At 37.7% G+C, this 25,054-nt stretch overlaps 3 protein-coding genes across 4 annotated transcripts; 2 read left to right on the top strand and 1 right to left on the bottom strand.

The window, feature by feature from the left end:
- Positions 1–758: 758 nt before the first annotated feature.
- Positions 759–14,510, top strand: LOC108219533 (uncharacterized). Of its 2 annotated transcripts, XM_017393026.2 has the most exons (7): positions 760–914; positions 995–1,056; positions 2,157–2,290; positions 3,167–3,312; positions 3,595–3,666; positions 13,806–13,910; positions 13,996–14,510. In XM_017393026.2, the coding sequence occupies exons 1-7, from the start codon at positions 854–856 to the stop codon at positions 14,181–14,183; spliced, it is 768 nt and encodes a 255-aa protein (XP_017248515.1). In that variant the 5' UTR covers positions 760–853; the 3' UTR covers positions 14,184–14,510. The 2 variants fall into 2 exon arrangements, with proteins under 2 accessions (XP_017248516.1, XP_017248515.1); XM_017393027.2 differs by lacking the exon at positions 3,595–3,666 and having other exon boundaries at positions 759–914.
- Positions 10,832–13,701, bottom strand: LOC135152394 (uncharacterized). Its single transcript, XM_064092587.1, has 2 exons — positions 11,757–13,701; positions 10,832–11,656 (listed from the first exon to the last, which is right to left on the bottom strand). Exons 1-2 carry the CDS (start codon positions 13,134–13,136, stop codon positions 11,150–11,152), a joined length of 1,887 nt encoding a protein of 628 aa, XP_063948657.1. The 5' UTR covers positions 13,137–13,701; the 3' UTR covers positions 10,832–11,149.
- A 5,542-nt stretch (positions 14,511–20,052) lies between the features above and the next one.
- Positions 20,053–23,755, top strand: LOC108216635 (vacuolar cation/proton exchanger 3). The gene is made up of 11 exons (XM_017389454.2): positions 20,053–20,402; positions 20,771–20,838; positions 20,947–20,975; positions 21,812–22,008; positions 22,100–22,312; positions 22,425–22,550; positions 22,676–22,846; positions 22,957–23,073; positions 23,175–23,265; positions 23,344–23,422; positions 23,505–23,755. The coding sequence occupies exons 1-10, from the start codon at positions 20,136–20,138 to the stop codon at positions 23,406–23,408; spliced, it is 1,344 nt and encodes a 447-aa protein (XP_017244943.1). The 5' UTR covers positions 20,053–20,135; the 3' UTR covers positions 23,409–23,422; positions 23,505–23,755.
- Positions 23,756–25,054: the final 1,299 nt, after the last annotated feature.

Raw genomic sequence — 25,054 nt, 5'->3', positions numbered from 1 at the left:
ATATACACTATTAAAAGTTTCGGCATATATAGAAAGGTTATTTTAGGACTTCTTGCTATGAAAAAAATCATGGAATATGTTAATAATTCTTAATAAATAAGTTAAAAGAAAATATATACTCATTTAAATGCGAGTTATGACAGACAAATTGTGTTCTGAAAATTCTAATTTATTCCTAATTTATACAAGAATTCCCAATTAATTTTTAAAAAATATTTTGTCGATTTACATACTACATTTCGGTTTAATTAAATATTTTAGATTTATCTATAAAATTCAGGTAAATACTAAATCATGGATTAGACGATTAATTTTGATTCGCCATTTCTATAATAATGCATTCAAATCTATACTATATTATTAAATTTACAAATGTAATAATGTGATCATGAGTTATATAGTCTGATAAAGTGTTTATAATCATTTGATCACTTAAATTCTCATCTGTATAATAATTTATGAAACTATACGAGTATCTAACCCTTAACCAATGAAAAAAAAAATTCCACTTTTTCAGACCATCGAATGAAAAAATATACTATTCACTGAGTCCAATATGAATATAAGTTATTATTGATATTATATTTTATCAAAACTATTAGAAAATAAATATGAATAATGAAAGAATAAAAATATAGAATGCCGGTGCCATATTATAAGCTGGAATATAAGACAAGTATTAGGACAAATCCATCTTGTCAGGCCTTTTCTTTCGACAATAATTTGTGCTTTTAACAAAAAGCCCAATGGCCTATCACACGTATTGGGCTGTTAATAGGCGACTTACAAAGCCCAATAGCCTACAATACTCTTATTGCCATCGTGTGTTTAATGTTTACATCTGCTCAAAACAATGGACATAGCTCTCTTCTCCCCATCTTCACTCTTTGCTCAAGACGATGATAGCTCTACAGGTGCTTATATAAACATGTATGTATATATTTATATGTTTGAGTTTTTTTATCTTCTAGCTGATGTGAATTTTTGGTGGTAGATGAGGAAAATGCTGAGGCCCAGCAGAAATTTGTGGAGAGAAATCATCAGTTTCCTGGAATGGTTTGCTTTCTTAACCCTTTTTATGAGTACCCACTTTGTGATTTTCTGTTTTTATCGTGATTGATAGGTGTTTTTAGCTTAGGTTCTTGGTTGCTGTTAAGGGTTTTAGTAGAAGCTTTGAAGATCTTTACTTGCTTTTGTGTTTTCTAAAGTTCAATTTGGGTAGTTATTTGAGTTTAATGAAAATATAATGTGGGTTTTGAAATGTTTTGATTAAAATTTGAATTTTGATGTTTAGTTTAGGTATTCTTATGTTAAAGACTTGAATATATGTGAATATGATCTAGTCAAGCACTTTTCTAATACCTTTTGAATTAGATATTGAGAGAGCTGCAGGTTTAGCATGGTAATTGAGTCAAGTTTGGGGGATTTTTAGGTCTCAAGTTTGCACCATCCGACCGACCCCTAGAGTTCTCAAAAATTATATTTTTGGTGTTGAGGTTGAATATTGCTGAATAGACAGGCTCTTAATAAACTTTTTCTGGTTATGGTGCGCTGCATCTGTCTCCACCGAGGCTTGAGACCTTGACCTCCTATCATTACCAAGAGGATATGGGTATGCTATAGGATAAGCCTAGCAATTGATTTACTCTTTAATCCCAAATTGAGGGCTTTCGAGTGAGGGAGAGTGTCAAATGTATATGGTCCAGTTAAGTTCTTTGCTTAACACCTTAAGATTTAACTAGAGCCAGTAACTTAATACTACCTCCATCCCAAATTAGATGAGCTAGTTGACTTTGGGCACGTAACTTAAGGTGCATTGACCGTCTAGTTCCGAAGTTTATTTTTCTAAATTTTCTTTTGTAAACAAAAATTTCATATTTAAAATTTTATTTGTAAAAATAAAATTTTAAAAATAAGTAATGTAGCTATGCGGTCAATGGACTTTAAAATGCGTGCCCAAAGTCAACGAGCTCATCTAATTTGAGATGGAGGGAGTAGTTTGGCTTTCTCTTGATACTAACTATCAAGTAAAAACATATTTGAATAGTTTAAAATATATTACTAGGGCAAATGAAGTCTTATGAATGAGCCTCTTCAAGTATATTGAGTTTATTTTACCAATTATGACCACTGTGTGCTGTTTGGCCCATTTGCAGGAGTTACTTATACGAGAATTTACTTTTCACCAGTTGAATGCTAATTTACTTTGGCCAGGATCATTTGCATTTGCAGAATGGTTAGTTCAGCACAAGTCGTGGATAGAAGGAAAACGCATAATTGAATTAGGGAGGTGTGTTTCTTTTCTAATCACAGTTATTCATATGTTAAGAAAAGGTTTTGTATATATCCTATCTACGAAGAGTCGTATTGTTCCTATCTGCAATCACTAGTCAGCTGCTTCTATGCAAATTTATCATTAACTCCTCTGACTTGTGCAGAAGTTTACTTATATATTCTACTTTCATCTAATTCTTGGCCTAAACTATCATTATGTGGAGCAAAGTATATCAAGAGTCTCATATGAATGTACTTGGTACTTATATTTGTTATGATTAGCATTATTAAAGAATCAATATTTTGGAATGAAGCTTTATCATATCAGAACAGTATTTGCTGGTTACTACTAGTACCTTACTAGGAATTGAACTTATTTGGTTTTTGGAACTGTAATCTAGACCTTCATTTTTAATTTAAACTTCTTTAGCTAGTTGCTTACAACCTATACATACAACGGATTTTGAAGATCAGCAAATGTTAAATTGCCCCCAGGAACTGCCATTAACATGGTTTTAGGCGTGAAATTAGATGCAGGAATGAAGAAGAAAAAAAATAAAAAAAATAAAGAGACAAACTGACAAGATGATCAAAATTGAAGAGATAATCTATACGTGCAGCTCCCATACCATGTAGACTTGAGTAAAGCATGTATAGAAATGTGACTGAATCATCAACATAATATCTTTTTACAGAAAATGAAGTCATTGTTCTACATATATGAGCTGCACAATGTCTTAGCTTACTAACAGAATGATAACAGAATTCATTACATTGAAATGACCTTGCTGTCCTTTACTTGTTTATGAAAAGACTAGAACACCCCTCATTAATTGTTGGCTTAGCTTAATTGTTAACTGTGTTGCTGATTGAAATTATATAATAATGGCAGTGGTACTGGAGGTTTGGCAATCTTTCTTTGGAAGTTGTTTCAAATTGATATTACGACTTCAGACTATGATGATTCTGAAATCGAAGATAACATAGCTCATAATTGCAAAGTTAATGGGGTTAATCCTGTTCTTCCTCATATAAAGCGTAAGCACTTATATCTCCAATTGTTTTTACTGTTTATCACATACTGTGCACAGTTTTATACTTTTGTACATGATGTTCATCATATTCTTTCCCCAGTCACTCCTCGTGTCTCTGTGTGTGAGATGTGAGAGAGGTTTTGGGGGGGGGGGGGGGGGGGGGATTCTTTGACTTAGTTGTAGGCTTCAGCTAAGATAATTTTTTATTAATTAATTTAAAATTAAAATTTGCGATTTGCTTTCTTTAGCTTCAATTTGTTTCTAAGAAATAGTGTCGGACTCTCAGATTCATGGGGTGATGCCTTTCCAACTGCTTGTCCAGATTGGGACTTGGTGATTGCCAGTGATATATTACTGTGTAAGTGACTAATCTTAAGTCTGCCTCTGAATCGCCAATTCGGCATGAATGTTGTTTCTTATTTTATATTGAATGTAAGCGAATTGAAGTAAAATTTGATCGAGTGTTTTGAAGATATCATAAAGTTTTGCCCTATAAAAATGCATATCAATCTTTACTTCTTGCCCCAATATAATTAGGAAATCAACCTGGACCTTCTGCGACCATTTAGGTAATTGAACTAGTAAAGCGTGACTTTCTTATTGCTGATAGCTGAGGAAGACCGAAGTATCAACTTTTCTGTCATCATTTATGTAAAGTGTAAGCATATGAAAAAACTTAAGTCATATAGATGTAATTTGAGATCTTAAATATTCCCATTGCCTTGATTGTTTTTGACCTTGCATGTGGAAGTATTGAGTACTTCAGAGTGTCAATTACATTGTTTATCAAGATAGATGTATTTACAAGAGACCACTTTGGACAATTCACCAAAATTTCAATCACGCTTAATTGTCCTCTCTGTCACTAGGACAATAGTACGTGAGAAGCATTATATAGTTTTCCATAATAGAGTTTTTCACTGCAAAATGGAGAATGTGGGATAAAAGAAATAACCTAAGACGTGCCATCTTTGTAGAGTGTTTTTATCTCACTTGTTGGGCCATAGCCCATGTAAAGATAAGACTTAATAGAAAGCCCATAACCGATGTAAGCCCATAGACATAACACGTGAGCAGCACGTATGACGACTAGTATAAATATGATGTAACTATACCCGGAAAAGAGGTTGGAATACAGAGATTGTAACAAAACACTTATAATATATACATATACTTACATTTGGCGCTAGAAGGAGGGGATCTCGCCCTTCCAACCAAAAAAATTTCAAAGTCCTACAAGCATGGTGATAATCGGAGACAACGAGGAGTACTACGACTCGCCGCCGCAACCAGCGACGCGAGATGTACCCCCGATCCCCGAGAGGCCATGTCGAAAAACAAGCTCCGCTACCAGGCGCTTGCAGTTTGAGAATGATGAGACTCAAGGCAGTGAGGAGGAAGGCCCGGCGGCTTCTGATCCTACTGGCCGGAGGAAGCGCCGCAGAGGCACCATGAGAACTTTGGTTCGAACACCGCAGGGGAAACATGTGCTCTCTAGCGACGTTAGACTCCACTTGGAAAGGATGAAGGCCTTAAAAAAGGCGGAGTCCATGGGTGGAAACGCCGGGAAAAGGAGCGAGGAGCATAACCTCGAAGCTCTCGACAGAGAGAGACGTATTTTAGAGGCTGAACTCAGACAGAGGCAAGAAATAGCAAGGATCAGATCTGAGCTGGGGAAGTACCCTGCCTTTGGAACATCCTCGGAGTACCAAACTGACGATGAAGATCGGTCGTACAAGCCTCCATCTCGAGGTGGCGACTCCGCAGGCTCGTATAGTTCCTTTCGCAAGAAAAGGATGGACGAGTCTGACGAAGAGTACCAGGAGGTAAGCTCCAGATACGCTGAAGGGAGCAAGCATAGAGATAAAGACATCTCCAAGCTGCAAAGTGATTTCGCTGTGTTTAAGGACTTCATGAGGACTCAAACCGGCGGGGTGGAACTCCCATCAGAAAGTCCTCTCTCTGAAGATATCGAAAATGCAAAAATAGACAGGCACCTGAAGATTCCATCGATTGATCAGTTTGACGGATCCACGGACCCGTCAGACTTCATAAATCTCTTTGATGGCAGGATGAGTTTCTGTGGACATCCCGATGTGGCAAGGTGCCGCTTCTTCTACACATGCCTTAAGGGCACAGCACTTCAGTGGTTCAACAACTTGCCACCTCGCTCCATTGATTCCTGGGAGGTGCTAAAAACTAAGTTTCGCACCAGGTTCTCTAGCAACAAGAGAGGCGGAAAGATCACTGCGTCTCTAATGACAATCCGCCAAAGATCCTCCGAATCTCTAAGGGACTTCTTAGGACGTTTCAGAGCCGCAGTAGCAGACATCCCCAATCTCATAGATGAACTCGCGGTTAATTACTTGGCTGCGGGAGTGGACAAATCTCGCCATGGACAACTGTTGGAGGAATTTTTTGAAAAAAGCCCCCGCAGTTTGGAGGCCGCATTAAAGATACTTGAAAGGAGGTTGACACTTCAGGAGGCGGTAGGTAGCATCCAAGACACTTCACCACCTCACAAGAAGTGGGACAAGTCATCTCAGTACAACAAATGGGATAGCAGAAAGGCAGACTCTAAGGCCTTGCCACCTATTGAGAAAAAGGACTTGCCAGAGAAAGGGCCTGCCACCAACGCATCTCAGCGTCCCCCAAGGCAGTGGCCTCCAAGGCCTCCAAGAGAGGAAAAAGATTTCACAAAGCTTAACACGGAGATCGCTTCAATTCTGGCAATCATAAAGACAGAACCAGATTACAAGCCTCCAAGACCAATGAACCCAAACCGCCCTCCAAGCAACAAATACTGCGACTATCACGAGGACAGGGGCCACACAACTGAAAGATGTTACCAGCTCAAGAATATGATAGAGGACAGAATTCAAAAAGGCCAGTACACGCACTTTGTGCAAAGGGAGAAAAGTCCAGAAGCGGTGCACACAAGGGATAGAATCATTGACGTGATATCTGGTGGCCTAGCGGCAGGCGGGGCGTCGAACAACGCCAAGAAGGCATACGCTAGAGAGGTGTATAGAGTGGATAACAAGCGCCCCAAAAAGAACCCATCTCCAGTCATTTCATTCTCGGATGAAGATTATCCAGAGGGTATCATTCACACCCATCAGGATGCACTGGTCATCACAACTAAGATTGGGGCCAATACGGTCAAGAAGATCTTAATCGACAATGGAAGTTCAGCCGACATCTTATACCACAGTGCTTTCACCAGGATGGACATGGGGGACAGAAAACTAGAAGACGCAAGGAGCTCACCCCTATATGGGTTCACGGGTAATGAGGTAAAAGCTTTGGGCACAATTGACCTTCCGGTCCTATTTGGCTCGCCACCTCAACAGACTTGGCAAATGGTGAAGTTCCACGTCGTTAATGCAATATCAGGGTACAATGCCATTATAGGCCGCACCACCATATCAGCCCTTCGGGCCATCACCTCAATAACCCATCTGAAAATGAAATTTCCAACAGAGTTCGGAGTTGGCGAAGTGACAGGCGACCAACGAATGTCGCGCCAGTGTTATATCACGAATGTAATTCCTAAGAAAAGATTGGCAACGGCTGCTGACATGGTGGCAAACCAAGTTCAAACTATCGAGTCTGAAGAGAACATGGTCCTTGATCCTCAATCAATTCTGGAGGTCCCCAAGCCCCCACTACATGAACCTGTTGAGGCAACAGAGCAGATACCTCTTGACCTGGCAAGGCCGGAGAGGACAGTTACCATAGGGACTGCCCTTTCCAAAGAAGTAAAAGAAACAATAATCAGCACCTTAAGGGAGTATTCGGATGTTTTTGCATGGTCCCCAAAAGACATGCCGGGTATACCCGACAATGTTGCACTCCACAGATTGAACATCAAACCTGAGATAAGGCCTGTAAAGCAAAAGAAACGCCTCTTTTCTACTGACAAACAGGAAGCTATCAGCGCGGAGCTTGACAGGTTGCTGGAAGCAGGGTTCATCAAAGAAGTCCAATTCCCCAAATGGCTTGCCAATGTGGTCTTGGTAAAGAAAAGCAATGGAAAATGGAGAATGTGCGTGGACTATTCGGATTTGAATCGCGCATGTCCTAAGGATTTCTACCCTCTTCCGAACATAGACCAACTCATCGACGCCACGGCAGGTCACGAGGTCATCTCATTCATGGATGCCTTCAGCGGGTATAATCAAATTAAACTAGCCAAGGAGGATCAAGACGATACCGCCTTCATAACCCACAGAGGGGTGTTTGCCTTCAAGGTAGTCCCGTTTGGTCTCCTGAATGCCGGGGCGACATTCCAACGGACTATGGATACTGTTTTTGCTCCTCAGTTGGGACGCAACATGCATGTCTATGTAGACGACATGATCATCACTTCCGTTAAATCTCAAAATCATGCTTCAGATCTCAGAGAAACTTTGGAGAGGGTAAGAAACAATTCAATGCGACTTAACCCCACCAAGTGCTCTTTTGGTTTGGCTGGGGGAAAGTTTTTAGGTTTTCTCCTCACCAACAGGGGCATTGAGGCAGACCCGGTTCAAATCTCAGCAATTCAGGGTATGACAGCCCCGAAATCTATCAAGGAGTTACAAACACTGACCGGCTGTATCGCGGCGCTCCGCCGCTTCATACCTCAATCTGCCCGACGCAGTCTACCACTCTATGAAGCTATTAAGAATGCCTCAAGGGATAACAAACTTGTATGGGATGAAAATTGTGACAAATGCCTCGCCAGCATCAAAGAGTTCCTGGCAAGCCCTCCCATACTCGTCAAAGCAACTCCGTGTGAGCCACTAAAAGTCTACTTGTCAGCTTCTGACTTTACCACAGCGGTAGCTCTTGTGAAAGACGTTGGATCAGAACAAAGGCCAGTATATTATGCTAGCCATACATTAAAGGAAGCAGAACTCAGGTATGCACCCGTAGAAAAGTTGGTATTCGCCTTGGTGATGGCGAGTCGAAAGTTACGCCATTATTTTCAAGGTCGGCAAATTTCAGTTATGACAAACCAGCCAATCAAAAGGGTACTTCATCGCCCTGACATGACCGGTCGCTTGGCAGCATGGACCGTAGAGCTAAGCCAGTTCGATCTCGTCTTCTTGCCACGGTGCTCCATGAAATCTCAGGCCTTGGCAGATTTCATAGCCGAGTGCTCTTTTAGCATCAAAGAAGATGATCCTTCCACCAAGGCATTTACTGACAAGGCATGGACGCTCTTTACTGATGGCTCATCCACCGCAGTGGCAGGGGGAGCAGGCATCATTCTCACAAGCCCGGAAGGCTTCAAAGTACAACAGGCAATCAAGTTCATGTTTCCAACAACAAACAATGAGGCAGAGTATGAGGCTCTCATCGCTGGACTAAAACTCGCCCAGCACCTCGAAGTAAAAGTCATCGACATATTTTGTGATTCACAGTTGGTGGTGAAACAAATTTCTGGAGATTTCAAAACAGCCAATGACAGGATGGCAACTTACATGACCTTAGCCTCACGGCTACTGGCTTCATTCAAAGTATGGACAATCAACAACATAGAAAGATCAGTTAACCACTGGGCTGACGCACTGGCAAGGCTCGCTACTTCAAACACCTCGACAGTTTCAGACCCAGTTTACATCAAGGAGCTCAAAGCCCCTTCAACCAAGGTTGTGGAACTTTACTTCACTGAAATGGTGTCAGACTGGCGAACTCCAATTATGGATTACATCAAGGACACAAACAGTCCAACAGATAGTAAGGAGCAGAGGAGCATCGCTCTGAAGGCCCGCCAGTACTGCTTGATCGGGGAACAGCTATACAAAAGGGCCTTAAGTGAGCCTCTACTCAAGTGCGTGGGACCAGAGGAAGCTCGACTAGCCATGATTGAGATACATTCTGGAATATGTGGGGATCACTCAGCAGGGAAAAGCATGGCTCTGAAAATCATTCGCCATGGAATTTATTGGCCGTCGATTAGGAAAGACTGCGACACCTTCACAAAGACTTGCAAACCTTGCCAGCTGTACAGTTCGGTAAGTCATCGCCCTTCAGTCAACTTCAATCCAGTCACTTCACCATGTCCTTTCTATATGTTGGGAATCGACATAGTAGGACCATTACCAAAAACTACTGGTCAAAGGCAGTTCATCATTGTGGCTATAGATTATTACACCAAATGGGTCGAGGCCAGACCACTTACTCGGATCAGAGAGAAGGAAGTGATAAACTTTTTCATGGAGTCCATTGTTTTTAGATTTGGGGTTCCTCGCATTATTGTCACGGATAACGGCTCCCAGTTTACGGGAAAAGATTTTGAAGGGGCCGTTAACGAACTAAAAATCAAGCACCTCAAGGCATCGGTGGCATACCCTCAGGCCAATGGGCAGGTTGAGATAACAAATCGGGCTATTCTCCAGGGACTCAAGAAAAGGCTGATGGAGGTGGAAGGGAACTGGGTTGACGAGTTGCCAAATGTGCTTTGGGCACATCGCACCACTCCAAGGTCAACTATCGGGGAGACTCCATTTCGAATGGCTTATGGGACAGAGGCTGTTCTCCCATTAGAAATCAGTCTGAATTCACCAAGAGTTGAAAATTTTACTCCAGAATCTTCTGAAGAGGGGCTTCGTCTCAACACTGATCTAATTGAGGAGGTGCGGGAGTCAGCAAGTCTTAGGGTGGCGCAGTACCAGCAAAAGGTGGCACAGTACTACAATGCCAAAGTCAACCCCAGACACTTTCAGGTAAATGACCTTGTTCTCAGAGAGGCCGCAGCATCAATGCCGGCAAAAGTCTCCAAGCTGTCAGCACCTTGGGAAGGACCCTATAAAGTCTCCAAAGTGATAAGGCCCGGCACGTATCGCCTTTGCCACCTTGACGGCTCGCCAGTTCCCAACACTTGGAATGCAATCCACCTTAAGAAATATTATCAGTAGCGATTCTGCTCACCAAATCGCCACCCAACCACTCTACTACAAAAACTTTGTCTTTTGTTTAATTATGTTATGTTCTAAGTTTAAACTATGAATCTTTTGGCACTACCTTTATTCTGGGAGTATCCCTTTCCAGTTCAAGTTTATCTTAAGTAATTATCTTTCGTTGCTATGTGTCATCTTCTATTAGTTTAAACTACTTTCACTTTTATATATAAAATATTGCTGCCTTTTGCACTTGCTTAGTTTTTTAAAAAAAAGAAATGTGGGTCATGCAACGCAATGTCATCAATCGAAACGATCTATCATACGGTATTTATTCCCATATAACGAATTAGAAATCCTTCGTGTTTACCTTTTGACAGCACAGGTAACCATATCTCCAGTAAACGCCTCGACGGCACGACAGCTCTAAAAGAGCAACAAACCACCAAAAGAAAAAGAGAAGAAGAAAAAGAGGTAAAGACCATTCTGAAAAGTGCAGACCTGCGTCAATGATACATATAAAAATAAAGACCTCACAAAGACAAAAGGAGACATTAAGATGGTCAAATCTTTAATAAACACTCCAACGGCGCGGCATCTCCAAAGAAGCGGCACCCCACAGAAAAAAAAAAAAAAAGAGCAAAAGAAGTGTTCTAAGGATACATCCAGAGAACAACAAAGAAAAATAGAGATTCCGTAAAGTCTCCAAGCAAATTGCAGACAATAAAGAGTACCGCAATCAAGCAAACACGAGGCAAAACCATAACAGAAGAAGGCACAGCAAAATTTCCCAAAAGACAAGATAGATATTCAAGCATGAAGATTGTCACAACAGCAAAAGCACCAACTGGAAAGTGTTTGAAAGCTACCAGGAAACCAAAAGTAATTCTTACAAACATTCTCAGGGGCATTCCCCTGGTTAATCAAAGTCTTAAAAGATATAAAAAGAGCTCAAGGCTCCTCAACTTGATTGGACGAAGCCCCCACTGCAGCCGCCAGGCCCTCACAATAGGTGGCAAAAGTAAGACTCTGCATGTCATAACCTGCAGCAACGGCGCGGTCCCAACACAACTGGTAACCTTCCTCCAAAGTCGTTAAAGCTTCGTCCTGACTACGTGACAGATCGTCACGGACCTTAACCAACTCTTCATCCAACTTTGCCTTCTCCTTTTTGACAACCTCCAGCGCGTCAGCATGTTCTTTCTCTTTGGCAGCATTGACAGCAGTAAGGTCAGCCTCAATTTTTTGATAAGCAAGAATCAATGCATTTAGGGAACTCTTATCAACAGCAAGAGTAGCATTCCTCTTCTTCAACTCACTAACTTCAGCAACCAGTCGCTCCTTATCAGCAACACCCTGCCGCTTCGCCGTCTCAAGTTCACGACGAACAGCAGCTACATCTTCAGCCTTGTCAACCTCTTTCCCAAGGTCCAACACTCGGTCAAAGCCCTCAACCAACTACAAGGAAAGGGAAGCCCAACACAATTAACAAAAAGGAGGGGGCAAGAGGAAAAAATCCCCAGCAGTAGAAACACAAGAGTCACGAAGTATAGATAACCTGATCGAGGTGGACTCGGAGTTTAGCCATTTCACTTTGATAAGAGCGACCTGCCACAGAGGAAGATCCGATAGCTGGCGGAGCAACAGAGTCCTTGGATTTCTTATGATGGTGATGGTGAGATTGAATGTCGGTATCCTTCCGATGCCTTTTCCGATCACGAGTTTTCACAACCAAGTCAGTAGTTTCCGCAGCAAGCTCAGAATCAACAGCCACAACTTCAATCTCCTTAGCACGAGAGGTCACTTCTTTCTCCCCAGTTTCCGGAGTTTTGGCCGCCATAGATGTAGCACCAAGCTGTGCCAGTTTAGCAAGCAACGCTCCACTCGGCATTTTTGACTTAGACTTCACCAGTGACCGCAAGGGTGTCCCAGCCACTACAAAAAAACAACAACAAAAAAAAAAAAAAAACAAGATCAGAAAGTCAGGGTAACAAGACAGACAGACCAAAAGTCGAAACAAATTCTTACAACAGTGCTTAGTTAAAAACTTAATGTCAGATAAAGTATCAGTGTTATAAGACTCGGTTTCCCCGTGAAAATCGTTCAAAAAGTCCTCCGGCAGAGATGGCATCTGATTCAATTCTTTCAATCGCCACTTGGGTATGACACTCCATGGACGAACCAAACTAAGATCATATCCCTCCATGTAAGTCCATTGGCTGTGCCATATGGTATTGGAAGAAGGGGCATCCACAATCCGCACTCTACCAGCCTTCTTATCCAGATACAACAACCCATTGGTATTCTTAACCCGATAAATTGAAAACAAGAGTTCCAAAGAGGGCAACTCCCCCTTCTCATGACAGCGGGCAATGAAACCCACAATCTGAATAATAGCGTTCGGAGACAATTGCGCGAGACCACACCCTAACGCCTCATAAACAACACCAAAGAACGGGTGCATGGGGAGTCGGAAACCATACTCGAAAAAGACGACAGGAATCGCTTGCCATCCTTCGCGAGGAGGGCACCACATCTTGTCAGTACGACGGGGGAGATGGTGGATATACCCCAAATCAAAACAACAGTGCTGAGAAAGCCTTTTGATAGCAGAACTGCGAGCACTCAGATTGGACCGGTGGTTAAAAGAGGGGCAAGCACGGAAATAACCCGTAGCATTCTCCACAGCCACCTCGCCTCCACCAGAAAAACCCCCATCAAGATCACTCCCCCCAGCCAAAACAGAACTCATCGATCCACTGGCTCCCAACGGGTTAAACTCCCTTTCCAGAGAAGCCAGGCTATGAGACGTTGAATGACGGACCACGGTGGGAGGAAGAGGGGTTAGACTCTCGAAAGTACGCGACAAGCCCGGGGACCCACCAGCAATGGCCTTCACAGAAGGAGCACGGCGACGAGGGAGTCTCGAGGAGGACATACTTCAACCCAACAAGAGAAATACAAGCGAAACAAAGAAGAAAAGATCGACTCAGAAGAGAAAAGAGAAATTACCTAGAACAAGGGAGCAATGGAAATCTTGAACAAGAAATAAGAGAAGCCGTCTGAAGAGAAATTTAAAAAGGCGGAAATGAAGAGACTAGCCCTAAGTCGCCAGTTTCCAAGAATATCAAACTTCACGCACAGTCTTTTCAGTTTCCCAAGGTTCAAGAAAGATGGGAAAAGAAAGTGACATTTAAAAATTGGGTAAAACCAATTCCATTTACCCAAGAAAATTCAAAAGCAGAAGAAAGAAAAACGGACAAAAAACAACAAAACTCTCGCAGCATCTAAAGATCCAGCGGACTGGGGGAGGGACAAATGTTGGGCCATAGCCCATGTAAAGATAAGACTTAATAGAAAGCCCATAACCGATGTAAGCCCATAGACATAACACGTGAGCAGCACGTATGACGACTAGTATAAATATGATGTAACTATACCCGGAAAAGAGGTTGGAATACAGAGATTGTAACAAAACACTTATAATATATACATATACTTACATCACTATTCTCAGTTTCTCACTTGCACTTACATTTAATGCTTGATTCCTTACAAACTGTGTAATCAGAATTACTGACTTCTGTACTTGTGTGTGTTACTGCAGATGTTAAACAATACAACAACTTGATAAAAACCCTATTGTTTCTCTTACAAACTCACAAGTCAAATTCTGATGAATCAGTTCAGAGGAGGAATGACAGAGATAATGGTATGTATTTTGAACTAATTTTCAGGTTAGAGAAGTTATGATCTCTTGTGTACTTATTTATCTGATTTGATATATCATCTTGCAGTCGAATATACAGGGGCGGCTCGCCCTTCATTCTTGATGAGTTGGAGACGCAGAATTGGTAAAGAAGAAGAATCAATTTTTTTCAAAGGTTGTGAAAATGCTGGCCTCGAAGTGCAACATCTAGGATCACGAGTCTACTGCATAAAGCCCAGAGAGATAGAGGCTAAAGAAATAGCACAATCCTGTTGAATTTAGTGAAATCTAAGTCTGTCTTTACTTTCCAAGAGTTCCAGTTGGTTCTAATTATATAAATCCGCTGCCGTAGAACTTTTTTCTTTTAAAAAGTACCATACATGGACATTCTCACCCCCTTGGTTGTTTACGACTCGTTTTTTTTTAGCTTGATTGAAGGATTTTCTTACCAAAAATTAGGTTCGTCAGACTGGGAAACTACATTCTTTGCTTAAGAGCATCTCCCGTGGGAATTGGATCTATAATATAATATTTTGTAAAATTTATTGAAGGTGTAAAACATTTTGCAAAATTTGCTGATGTGTAAACATTTTGTTTTGTGGCTGTATTAATCTGTTAATTTTAGATATAATATATTATTTATTTCAAATTCAAATTGTTATAAATAAATTGATTTGTTTTAAGGGTAGCGGTACACAGCACTCGATTGTTGTGGAAGAGTTAAGTAACACTTAGTTTCTTGGCCGCTGGATGCATCCAGCGGTCATGATTATATTAAAATTTTAATATGTCCTTTTAGCGTTGGACATGTTAAAATTTTAATATGATCCTGGCGCTGGATATATATGCAACGGTCCAAAAACTGTGAGTTTTTTAATCAGTCCTTGGCATATGACTGCCAGGAACGTGGACCCTTGTTTTAATATGGTTATTGATGATCTGATATTTGTTATAGATGTACAATGATTTGATAAAATATTCATTCATAAGAACTTGGTTAAAATAGCTGCTAAAATATTGACTGACAATAGTGATTTTTATAAGATTATTTCATGCGCAAATCACAGGCGAACACGAATATGCATCGACCTGCCAATTATTTTAATAAAATTTCAGGATTCGGATATATTATGATGATGTTTGGCTGGCCATTATAAGCCGAATTCTGGATTTTTAAATTATAAGCACTTATTTGTATCGTTTGTGTAAAAAGTCAAGAAGCACTCAATCTTTAGGATTACTAGCTTTTGTTTCAGGACTTCTGCTTATTTCCCAAACAGTTTAATCACTTATAAGTCTTAACTTGCTTCTGACTTCTACTTCACTTTTTTATTTTAAGCAAAAAAACACTTATTTTAAATTCACCCAAACGGCCCCTATATGTATACAGGCAATTAGCCATATATAGCCAGGAGAAAGCCCGGTGGATACAGACTTGCATGCATGGCCATGCAGAGCCAGAACAGTAGGAAACTTCGTGGATCCTTCTCTTTTCGGCTTCTTTAAAACGGTTCTTTATATATGATTTTTAATGTTTCTGAGATTCATGTCGTTTTTGTCAATTTGTGCCTCTCTTACCTGCAAATGGAAGTTCAGTAAACCAAAAATTCCAATACTGACTGGCTGCATTTATTAATTAGGTGGTTTTAACAAATAAACCGTGACAACTCTTTTAGTTCTGAATCAAAATAAAATAGTAATTTGATATAATCAATCACTTCGTATTTTGTCCATTCAATTATTGAACTCATAATCGGTCGGGCTTAGATGTTTAGTCGATTTTGGAGGTCTTAAGTTAACTAATTATAAAATGTGACTTTGGTGAATCGCTTAAATGAGTTGAAAGTCTGAATTTTCTACCTGCAGATGGTGTTGATTATGACTGTAGAACGTGGTTTTTGTGTATATGTTACGAGTTACGTTGTTGCAACTTACACAAGAGTAACGGTCCACAGCCACATCCATTAATAGCTGTGGAACACTTAATTAAGTGTTCCAAATTTTGATCCGTTGGATGAATATCCGGCGGCCAGGATCATATTAAAATTTTAATATGTTCAACGCCGTTTTAGCCAACAGAATTACCAACGGAAAAAACTGTCACTAATATCTTTGTTACTAAATTTTTCTCAACAGAATATGTATTTCGATAGTAATAGTAATGTTACAACGGATTAACAACGGACTGTGAGGCTGCTGACTTTAAAAAGAAACATAATATCCCAACGGATTTTCCGCTGGTAACTTGCCACGGATTTTCCGTTGCCATTACCGACCAACATTCCGTTGGTAAAGAACTTTGCCAACGGATTGCGCACAGTTATGCTCAGTTTAAATTTTTATTGTTTATAATTAAATTCCGTGCCAACGGAATTAAACGACCGATCTACTTTATCAACAGATTCCTAACGGAACAAATGCTGACCGATCTACTTACCAACGGATTCCCAACGGAACAAATGCTGACCGATCTATTTTACCAACGGATTTCCAACGGATGACATCTGATCTACTTTAGCAACGGTTTCCCAATGGATAACATTTGACTGATGTAATTTAGCAACGCTTTCCCAACGAATAATATGATGACCGATCTAGTTTACCAACGGATTACCAACGATAATACTAACATCAGATTTCATTCTTATCTTAGTGACGAACTAAGCTCCAAGTTACCAACGGAATTTCCGTCGCTAAATCCGTAACCAATCTGTTGGTATTCGGATGCTAAACCCATCGTTGATAATCCGTTGGTATTCGGATGCTAAAGTCCCTTTTTTCCAACAGATTATTCCGTTGGTAACCTTTGGTAGGTGAACTGTTGGTAATCTGTTGCTAAGAGTTTGACCTCGTCCCCTACAAAAATTGGTCGGCATTCGGTTGGGAAATTGTAACATAATTGTTTTTGTTGGTAAATTTGGTTGGCAATTCCGGGTTTTCTTGTAGTACTGACTTCTATGTGAAATTCGGCACACACATAAATAACATTTTGTTCTTCTAATAATCAATATTAGATACAAAATGTTATGGGTTAAATTTAATTAGAATGAGTTTTACGTATTCACATAAATAACACTAACTAAAATATCCGATCATCTCAATATATTATTTTGTCATCTTGTGCAAATTTTTATAATTAATTTTATGCACCTAGAACTATTTTAAGTTATAATCGCAAAAGCATCTTCGGAAGTTTCTTTATTTGAGCTCTTAAATAAAAAAGATTAAGATTATTGGTCCAAACAGAGTTCCAAGAAATTTAAAGACTCTTTATAAAGTTAAGAGTGTTTATTCACTCATTTGTTTTAGGAGTCTCCGCACGACTCTTAACTTATTTGTTTATAATAAAAATTTTATTTTATCCTACTCATCCATTATTTTTCATTCTTTTTAAGTTCATATATTAATGAAATATAAAATAAAGGAGTATAAAAAGTATTGGAGGTAATATTTTTAAATATGCTCTAGACCGGTTTCTTAAGTTTTGAGATACAGGAGTATATAAAATATTTTTTCAGTCAAAATTTCTTCCCTGATTATATCGACTAATTATATAAATATAAAATAAAAATTACAAGTTAATTGTCCTACGGTATACGAGCTAATTTTTTATAATTATTATGAAATGATGAATCTTAGAAGATCCCATCAACAAGGCCGGTCCTAACAATTATACAAGACTTTTAATATGAATATAAAATAAAAATTACAAACAACTTGATCAGATATATCAAAGCAGAAGATTATATGATCTTATAAACACAAAACTAGCGGCATAAGTACATCATATTCAACAAAGTACTCTCATACAAATCATATATATTAGAGAAAATTTATATTTTAATGAAGGATAAAATAAAGGAGTATAAAGAGTATTGGAAGTAATATATTTAAATATGCTCTAGACCGATTTCTTTTTAAGTTCATATATTAATGAAATATAAAATAAAGGAGTATAAAGAGTATTGAAGGTAATATTTTTAAATATGCTCTAAACCGATTTCTTAAGTTTTGAGATACAGGAGTATATAAAATATTTTTTTAGTCAAAATTTCTTCCCTGATTATATCAACTACTCCCTCCGTCCCAATGAATTGTATACAGTTTCCTTTTTGGGATGTCCCATCAATTGTATACATTCCAAAAGTAGTAAATTTTTATGATATAAAACATCATTACATCAACTATTTTCTTCCACTATCTCCATTCTATAATAATATAAACACTATTACACCCACTATTTTCCTCCACTATCTCAAATCTATTATTAAATATAAATAGGTCCCACCACTATACCCACTTTTCATCTAACTTTACTCATTTCTTACACAATTTCTTGATCTCCGTGTCCCAACCATTTGTATACAAATTGCTGGGACGGAGGGAGTAACTAATATAAATATAAAATAAAAATTACAAGTTAATTGTCCTACGGTATACGAGTTAATTTTTTATAATTATTATGAAATGATGGATCCTAGAAGATCCAATCAACAAAGCCGGTCCTAACAATTATACAAGACTTTTAATATGAATATAAAATAAAAATTACAAACAACTTGATCAGATATATCCAAGCAGAAGATAATATGATCTTATAAAAACAAAACTAGCGGCATAAGTACATCATATTCAACAAAGTACTATCATACAAATCATATATATTAGAGAAAATTAATTCTAAAGTCCCTGAACTATAGACACTTTTTTTTAGGTCCCTGAACTATAAATGTCAATTCATAAGTAATTCAACTCGTGATTTTTTTTCCTATTTGGGTTCTTCCGTTAGATGGTTTGACGCCGTTAGTTCTTCTTAAGTTCATGAGAATCAAAGATAACTTTGAAGGTGATTCCGGTATCCAAATTTGAAACTTGAGTAATCAAATTGCTCGTTTTTCAATCCCCTATCCATCTATACCATCAAAATTTAGTTTGGTAATTTCTGAATTTTGAGTTGAATATTAGTTTTCATTTTAATAGCTTTTATTCGAATTATAATGATGTAGATTGATAGATCGTGTGATTATGAGCATGTTCATATAATTTTCGTGATTTTTAATGTTCAAATTAGCCTCTTCCGATAATTCGAGCTCACCGGATTTGAGCTTTTCCGACCAAGTTCGTCGGAAAAACTAACGACGTCAAACCAGATCTAACGGAAAGACCCATGTAGGAAAAAATTAAGAGTTGAATTACTTATGAATTGACATTTATAGTTCAGCGACCTAGAAAAAAAAATGCCTATAATTCAGGGAGTTTAGAATTAATTTTCCCTATATATTAAACAAACAAGTAGCATTATATTAGATTTTAGAGAAACAAGTAGTTACTACATTAATTTTGGAATAATATATGAACAACTAAATCAAAATCAAAAGATCGAAATTACTTTTGTTTTTCTGAAAATTGAAGTCCTAATTAGAACTTGAAAGATGATTACGTGATTAAATTGATCGTATAGTGTAGGCCGTGCACCAGTTTACGTAGCCTGCTGGTAGAGTTTTATGAGAAAAAAAACCCCAAAAAATTGCACGTTTAGATTAGTCATTAGAGTTTACTCTTTGGTAGTGCTACCTTTAGATTAGTCATTAGAGTTTACTCTTTGGTAGTGCTACCTTTAGATTAGTCATTAGATTAGTCTAATACTACTCTAATATCGGTTTTTCTATGGTGTGCCCATGGGCACATGCTAAGCGCGGAAAATTTTGTGCTTGGATCATTTTGATTGGCTCTTATCTCATGATAATGGTGGACCCCCCTGCAAATACACCAAACACACCAATCAAAATCTCCCAAATACAAAAATTTCCGCGCTTAGCATGTGCCCATGGGCACACACTAGCCAAACCGATAAAATATTTAAGTGGAAGCTGCAAAACAAATATAATCTCAAAAAAGTAATAAAAATACTCAAAAGATCACAAAGAGAGAATATATAAGTTGAACGTTACAAAAAGATTTAAGATGCAATTGATTGAAATATACAAAATTACAAAAGATACCTTCCAACTAATATCTACTCACATCAATTTCTTAAATCTTCTCAATATATTCAAGATTTGCATCTTTTATTCTCAAACAAAATTATTCCGAACCTTCCTGGAAATTACCCAAATATCTTCTATAAATAACAACCTCGAATGCATTCGTACAAATCACAATCACAGACACGAGCGCCGCTCATAAAAATCCAAAATAAATTTACAAATACCGAAAAAAATAATAAGAATGTCTGTAAGCGCGAGGGAGCCATGGCTGATGGAGAACGGAAACGTGAAGGTTTTGACGAGGGAGCGACATGGCCGAACTGCTCAGAACATGTCGTCGTCTTCGCTTCGCAAGAAGTCCGATATGGCCCTCGTTTCCAGAGTCCCGTATAGCTGTCTGAGAATGTTTTTAAGTAATGTTCAAGAGGTTGTGTTGGGGACTAAGCTTGCTGTTCTCTTCATTGCAATCCCTCTGGCCATTGTAGCTCACTATTTCAACTTCGGAAAAGTGAGTTCGTTACTGCTCCCAGTCTTCGTCTCATTTTCTTTACAGTTTTTTGTTGCTTAACACGCATTTTATTTTTAATTTTTTATAAATATTCAAATGATAAATTTTATTATAATTAAACTTTTTTTAAATAATTTATAGAACAACACTCTATCAAAATATTATAATACATGACGTCTCCGGATAAACAATCTAACGGACGGAGAGAGTATTTTTTTCTTGATCAGTTTTAGTATTTTACGATTCAATGTAACAGTGATATATTGATTTCTTACGAGCATATATTTGTGGGCCGACACTTTATTTATGTTCTATATATTCATGCTTATATATATTATAGTCACTAATAAATGATTTGTTTGAAACAGACGTGGGTATTTGCTTTCAGCTTAATTGGCCTCACTCCATTAGCTGAGCGAATCAGTTTCTTGACCGAGTAAGAAACCGATGTTACATACATACAATGATCTTATAACATTAATTTAATTCTTTTCAATTTAATATAGCATCGTTTGTTTTCTCATTTCTGGTTATTTCTATGCAGACAAATTACATTCTACACTGGCCCCACAGGTAATATAATATTGGAAAATGCTAGAGACCCCAAATATCTATCCCAAAATTTTTTCCCAAATGACGTGGCGAAATTTCATTGGTTGCATTCATTCTTATAATAATGAGGCCCCCCTGCAGATTCATCAATCACCCAATCAAATTTCACCACTTGTTATCCACGTCATTTGGTAACAAATTTTGGGAAAAAATTTTGGGTCTCTAGCATTGCCCTATAATATTTGTTTCTATCTTTTAGTATAAGCTGTCAACCTGTCAAAACATATAATTCGGGTAATTCAAATCCGCATCCAAATTTGATAATATTTTGAGAAAAAAATTATTCGAGTATGAATCCGACACATAATATCAATTTTGTTAATATAATGAAAAAATAACTGCTAATTTATTTTAGAAATAAAAGCTAGAATATAGAGTATTTTTAATATAATATATTAGTATATAACATATATGTAATTTATTTTTTGAGATATATGTCTACGGAAATATATTGAACAATGAGAAAGCGCACACACATGTATATATTATTAATTAATTACTAAATATATTTTTCAGAAAAAGTAATTACTAAATATATATAAATTTTTATTTTCACATTTGAATATTAACGGTTATATCTATATCCAAGTTTGTATCCGGAATTGTCGGACGAGTATACGGATAATATTAGTTTATTTCGAATAAAGATAATATAGCTAAATTTTGGATACGAATACAAATATTTCGAAAGAATTTCGGATTTTCAAATTCTTTTTACGGAGTCACTTTTATATTTGGATATGATTTTTTGTATAAAAATTCTAATATTATATGAATTGTGTGTAAATAAATTGCAGTTGGAGGGCTTCTGAATGCAACATGTGGGAATGCTACAGAGCTTATAATAGCACTGTTTGCTCTGTGGCAACACAAAGTTGATGTTGTCAAGTACTCACTCTTAGGTTCCATTCTTTCTAACCTCCTTCTGGTTCTTGGTACCTCTCTCTTCTGTGGTGGCCTTGCCAATCTACATTCCGAGCAAAAATACGACAGGGTACGTATTTATCGATCATTTGCTTCGAGTTTTTTCTTTTTTTAAAAAATTTCTGGTAAATGAAATAGTTTAATATGTTGAATGTAAACAGAAACAAGCGGATGTGAACACTGTGCTTCTGTTGCTGTCATTGCTATGCCACATTCTGCCATTGATGTTTCGGTATGCTGGGGATGCTGCGGCTTATAGTTCGAGTGATGCACTCCAGTTGTCAAGAGCAAGCAGCATACTAATGTTGGTTGCATACATTGCTTACCTTTTTTTCCAGTTGTGGACTCATCGCGAAGTTTTTGAAGCCCAAGAGGTACATTTTTCTTTACTTGTATTGTGGATAAGAAGATGCAACTCGTGTTATATGAATTTAATATATATGGTTAAAATGGTTTTTGGAATTTGTATTTTGTCGTGCTGTTTAGGAAGAAGATGATGATTTGATTTCGGATGAAGCACCTGTTATAGGATTCTGGAGTGGATTTATTTGGCTAGCTGGAATGACTGTTGTTATATCAGTGTTATCTGAGTATGTTGTTGGCACTATTGAGGTAATTAAACAGTGTATCAACTTATTCCCTTCATTATTAGCCGATTAGAATTTGATTAATTTAATGGAATCATATAATTTTTCTGTTCTATTTGTATAGAATTGAGTAATATAAGAATTTTACAGGAAGCATCAGCCTCCTGGGGATTATCTGTTAGCTTCATCAGCATCATTCTATTGCCAATTGTCGGAAATGCAGCTGAACATGCTGGAGCAGTCATTTTTGCTTTCAAGAACAAGCTGGATATAACTTTGGGTGTTGCTCTTGGTTCTGCAACACAAATTGCCTTGTTTGTGGTCAGTTATCATTACGACTATTATCTCACACAAACATGTGACTATGTGTCCTCGTGTTCATGAAATGTCAATGATTGTTTTATAAACATGTATATGAATGCAATCTGCAGGTTCCTGTCAGTGTAGTTTTCGCCTGGATATTGGATATCAACATGAATCTTGACTTCAATCTCCTCGAAACTGGCTCCCTTGCTCTGTCAGTTTTAGTCACAGCATTCACTCTACAGGTAAATACGGTAGTAGTAGTACTTCACTATGTTATAATTATTTAAATTTGTGAAACACGGATCGATTCCAAAACAAAAGCCTCATGCTTGTGCTTCTGCAGGATGGCACTTCTCACTATATGAAAGGAGTGGTTCTTCTGTTGTGCTATGTAGTTATTGGTGCATGCTTCTTCGTTTCAAACGGTTCAACAAGTAGGCATTTTCTCACTACAAGCTCCTTAAATCCTTCATTTCATACCTCAACTTCTGATATAAATATATTGCATTCAGCTAAACAAGGGAATGGTGTCAATCTGGGACTTAACTCATCTAGCAAGGAGCTCTTCAGAATCTGATAAACTCTATATAGGTAAACAAGTTTTTCACTGAAGTCACAAACAATATATGTAATGTACGCGTCTCTGAGCTTATTTGACTTGGTTTTCTTGCAGATTTGGGATCTGTGGAGCCATTTCATATCAGAGTTCAGTGAAGAGGCATCAAAATGATTCTTTGGTTGAATTTCTTGGTCTCAACTGCAGAGGATGGGATATTATCCCTGTAAAAGTTTGTTTTGAATATGTATTCGGCACAATTTTGCGGATGTTTAGGAATTTTGTGCTGGATATATCTGTGTTATCTTCTTCCTATGCATACATTGGACCTGACCACATATATTTGAAATGCTTTTTAATTTCTTCTCCATGATTTGGTTTGGTTATTATGTGTTGTTTCTTCCTTCAGCTGCGCCAAAATTTGCCCAAGCCTTGCTGAAATCTGTTACTTTAGATTAAATTTATATCTGTGAAATATCATATTAAGGCATCTTTTTCAACAAATAAATTCGAAATTTTGTTTATGATGGTGCATCCTGACACCACTTGGCTATTGTTTGACATTGTTGCAAGCAACAACAAAATTTTTTTTTACCAAAAAACAGGTGTTTGATAAATCTAAAAACAAATTTCTTAACCGTACTTTTTAGTTCAAAATAAGTCCTTCCATGATTTAAAAAAAATCCTTTTCAGCTTTTGCCGGAAATAATCATAGTTATCATTGTCAAACCTTATAAAAACAATTTTTTTTATATTAAAACTCGAAAGTGTGCAAATACCAAAAAAAAAAAATCTAAATAACTATCAAATTTCTACTAGCAACATTTTTTTACTAGCACCTTTTTCTGACATCATAACAATGATTAACAATTTTTAACAGCACTTTTTTACTAGCACCTTTTTCTGACATCACAACAATTATTAACAATTTTTAACAGCACTTCCAAACATAACCTTAATTTTATGAATCCTTCCCGGTACTCCAGTGTGCATACTAACGATAAGTGCTGTTTTGGATAAAAATTCGTAAAACAGGTGCGGCAGCGAATGTAATCAAAGTTGGGGACAACTTCTGCCGACATTAAAAGTTTGAGACCAAATCGAAAAGCTAAGCAAAGATAACGGCTCCTTCAATTTACTAACCACCCTGAACGAATTCTTTACAAAACTAACCATCCTTTTTTTCACTTTACAAAACTAACCACCCTAATTCATATACACCAGGGGCGAACACCACAGAAGAAGGGATACATGTTCGCCCTTGTCAAGGGCGAACACCACAGAGGAATGCATAAATGTTCGCCCCCCATAAGGGCGAACATAGTCCAGTGGAGTCAATATAAATAAAAGTTTTTGCTTCTGCTGTCATGATCTTAATATGATGGAGTAAAAGTTTGTTCCTGAAATTATTCATTTGATATATTTTGGATTTTGCAAATAATTTCTCTCTCGATATAGTTTCAGAAATTGAAGTTTTTCGGTTTGGTGATTAAATGAAGGACTAAATTAAGTAAATTAAGAGAGTATTTAATTGATATTTAAAAGTTTTTTATTTGTGAAATTCGGATATATTTGTTCGGACTTTAAGAAATATTTTGGAATCAATTAGGATTTTTTAAATTATTAAAATCTAGTGATATTCAAATGCTAGTGGAAAATGAACTTTG

The sequence above is a fragment of the Daucus carota genome, chromosome 4 (genome assembly GCF_001625215.2).
Source record: "Daucus carota subsp. sativus chromosome 4, DH1 v3.0, whole genome shotgun sequence".
Taxonomy (NCBI): Eukaryota; Viridiplantae; Streptophyta; class Magnoliopsida; order Apiales; family Apiaceae; genus Daucus; species Daucus carota.
This window is presented reverse-complemented; position numbering and strand designations above follow the sequence as displayed.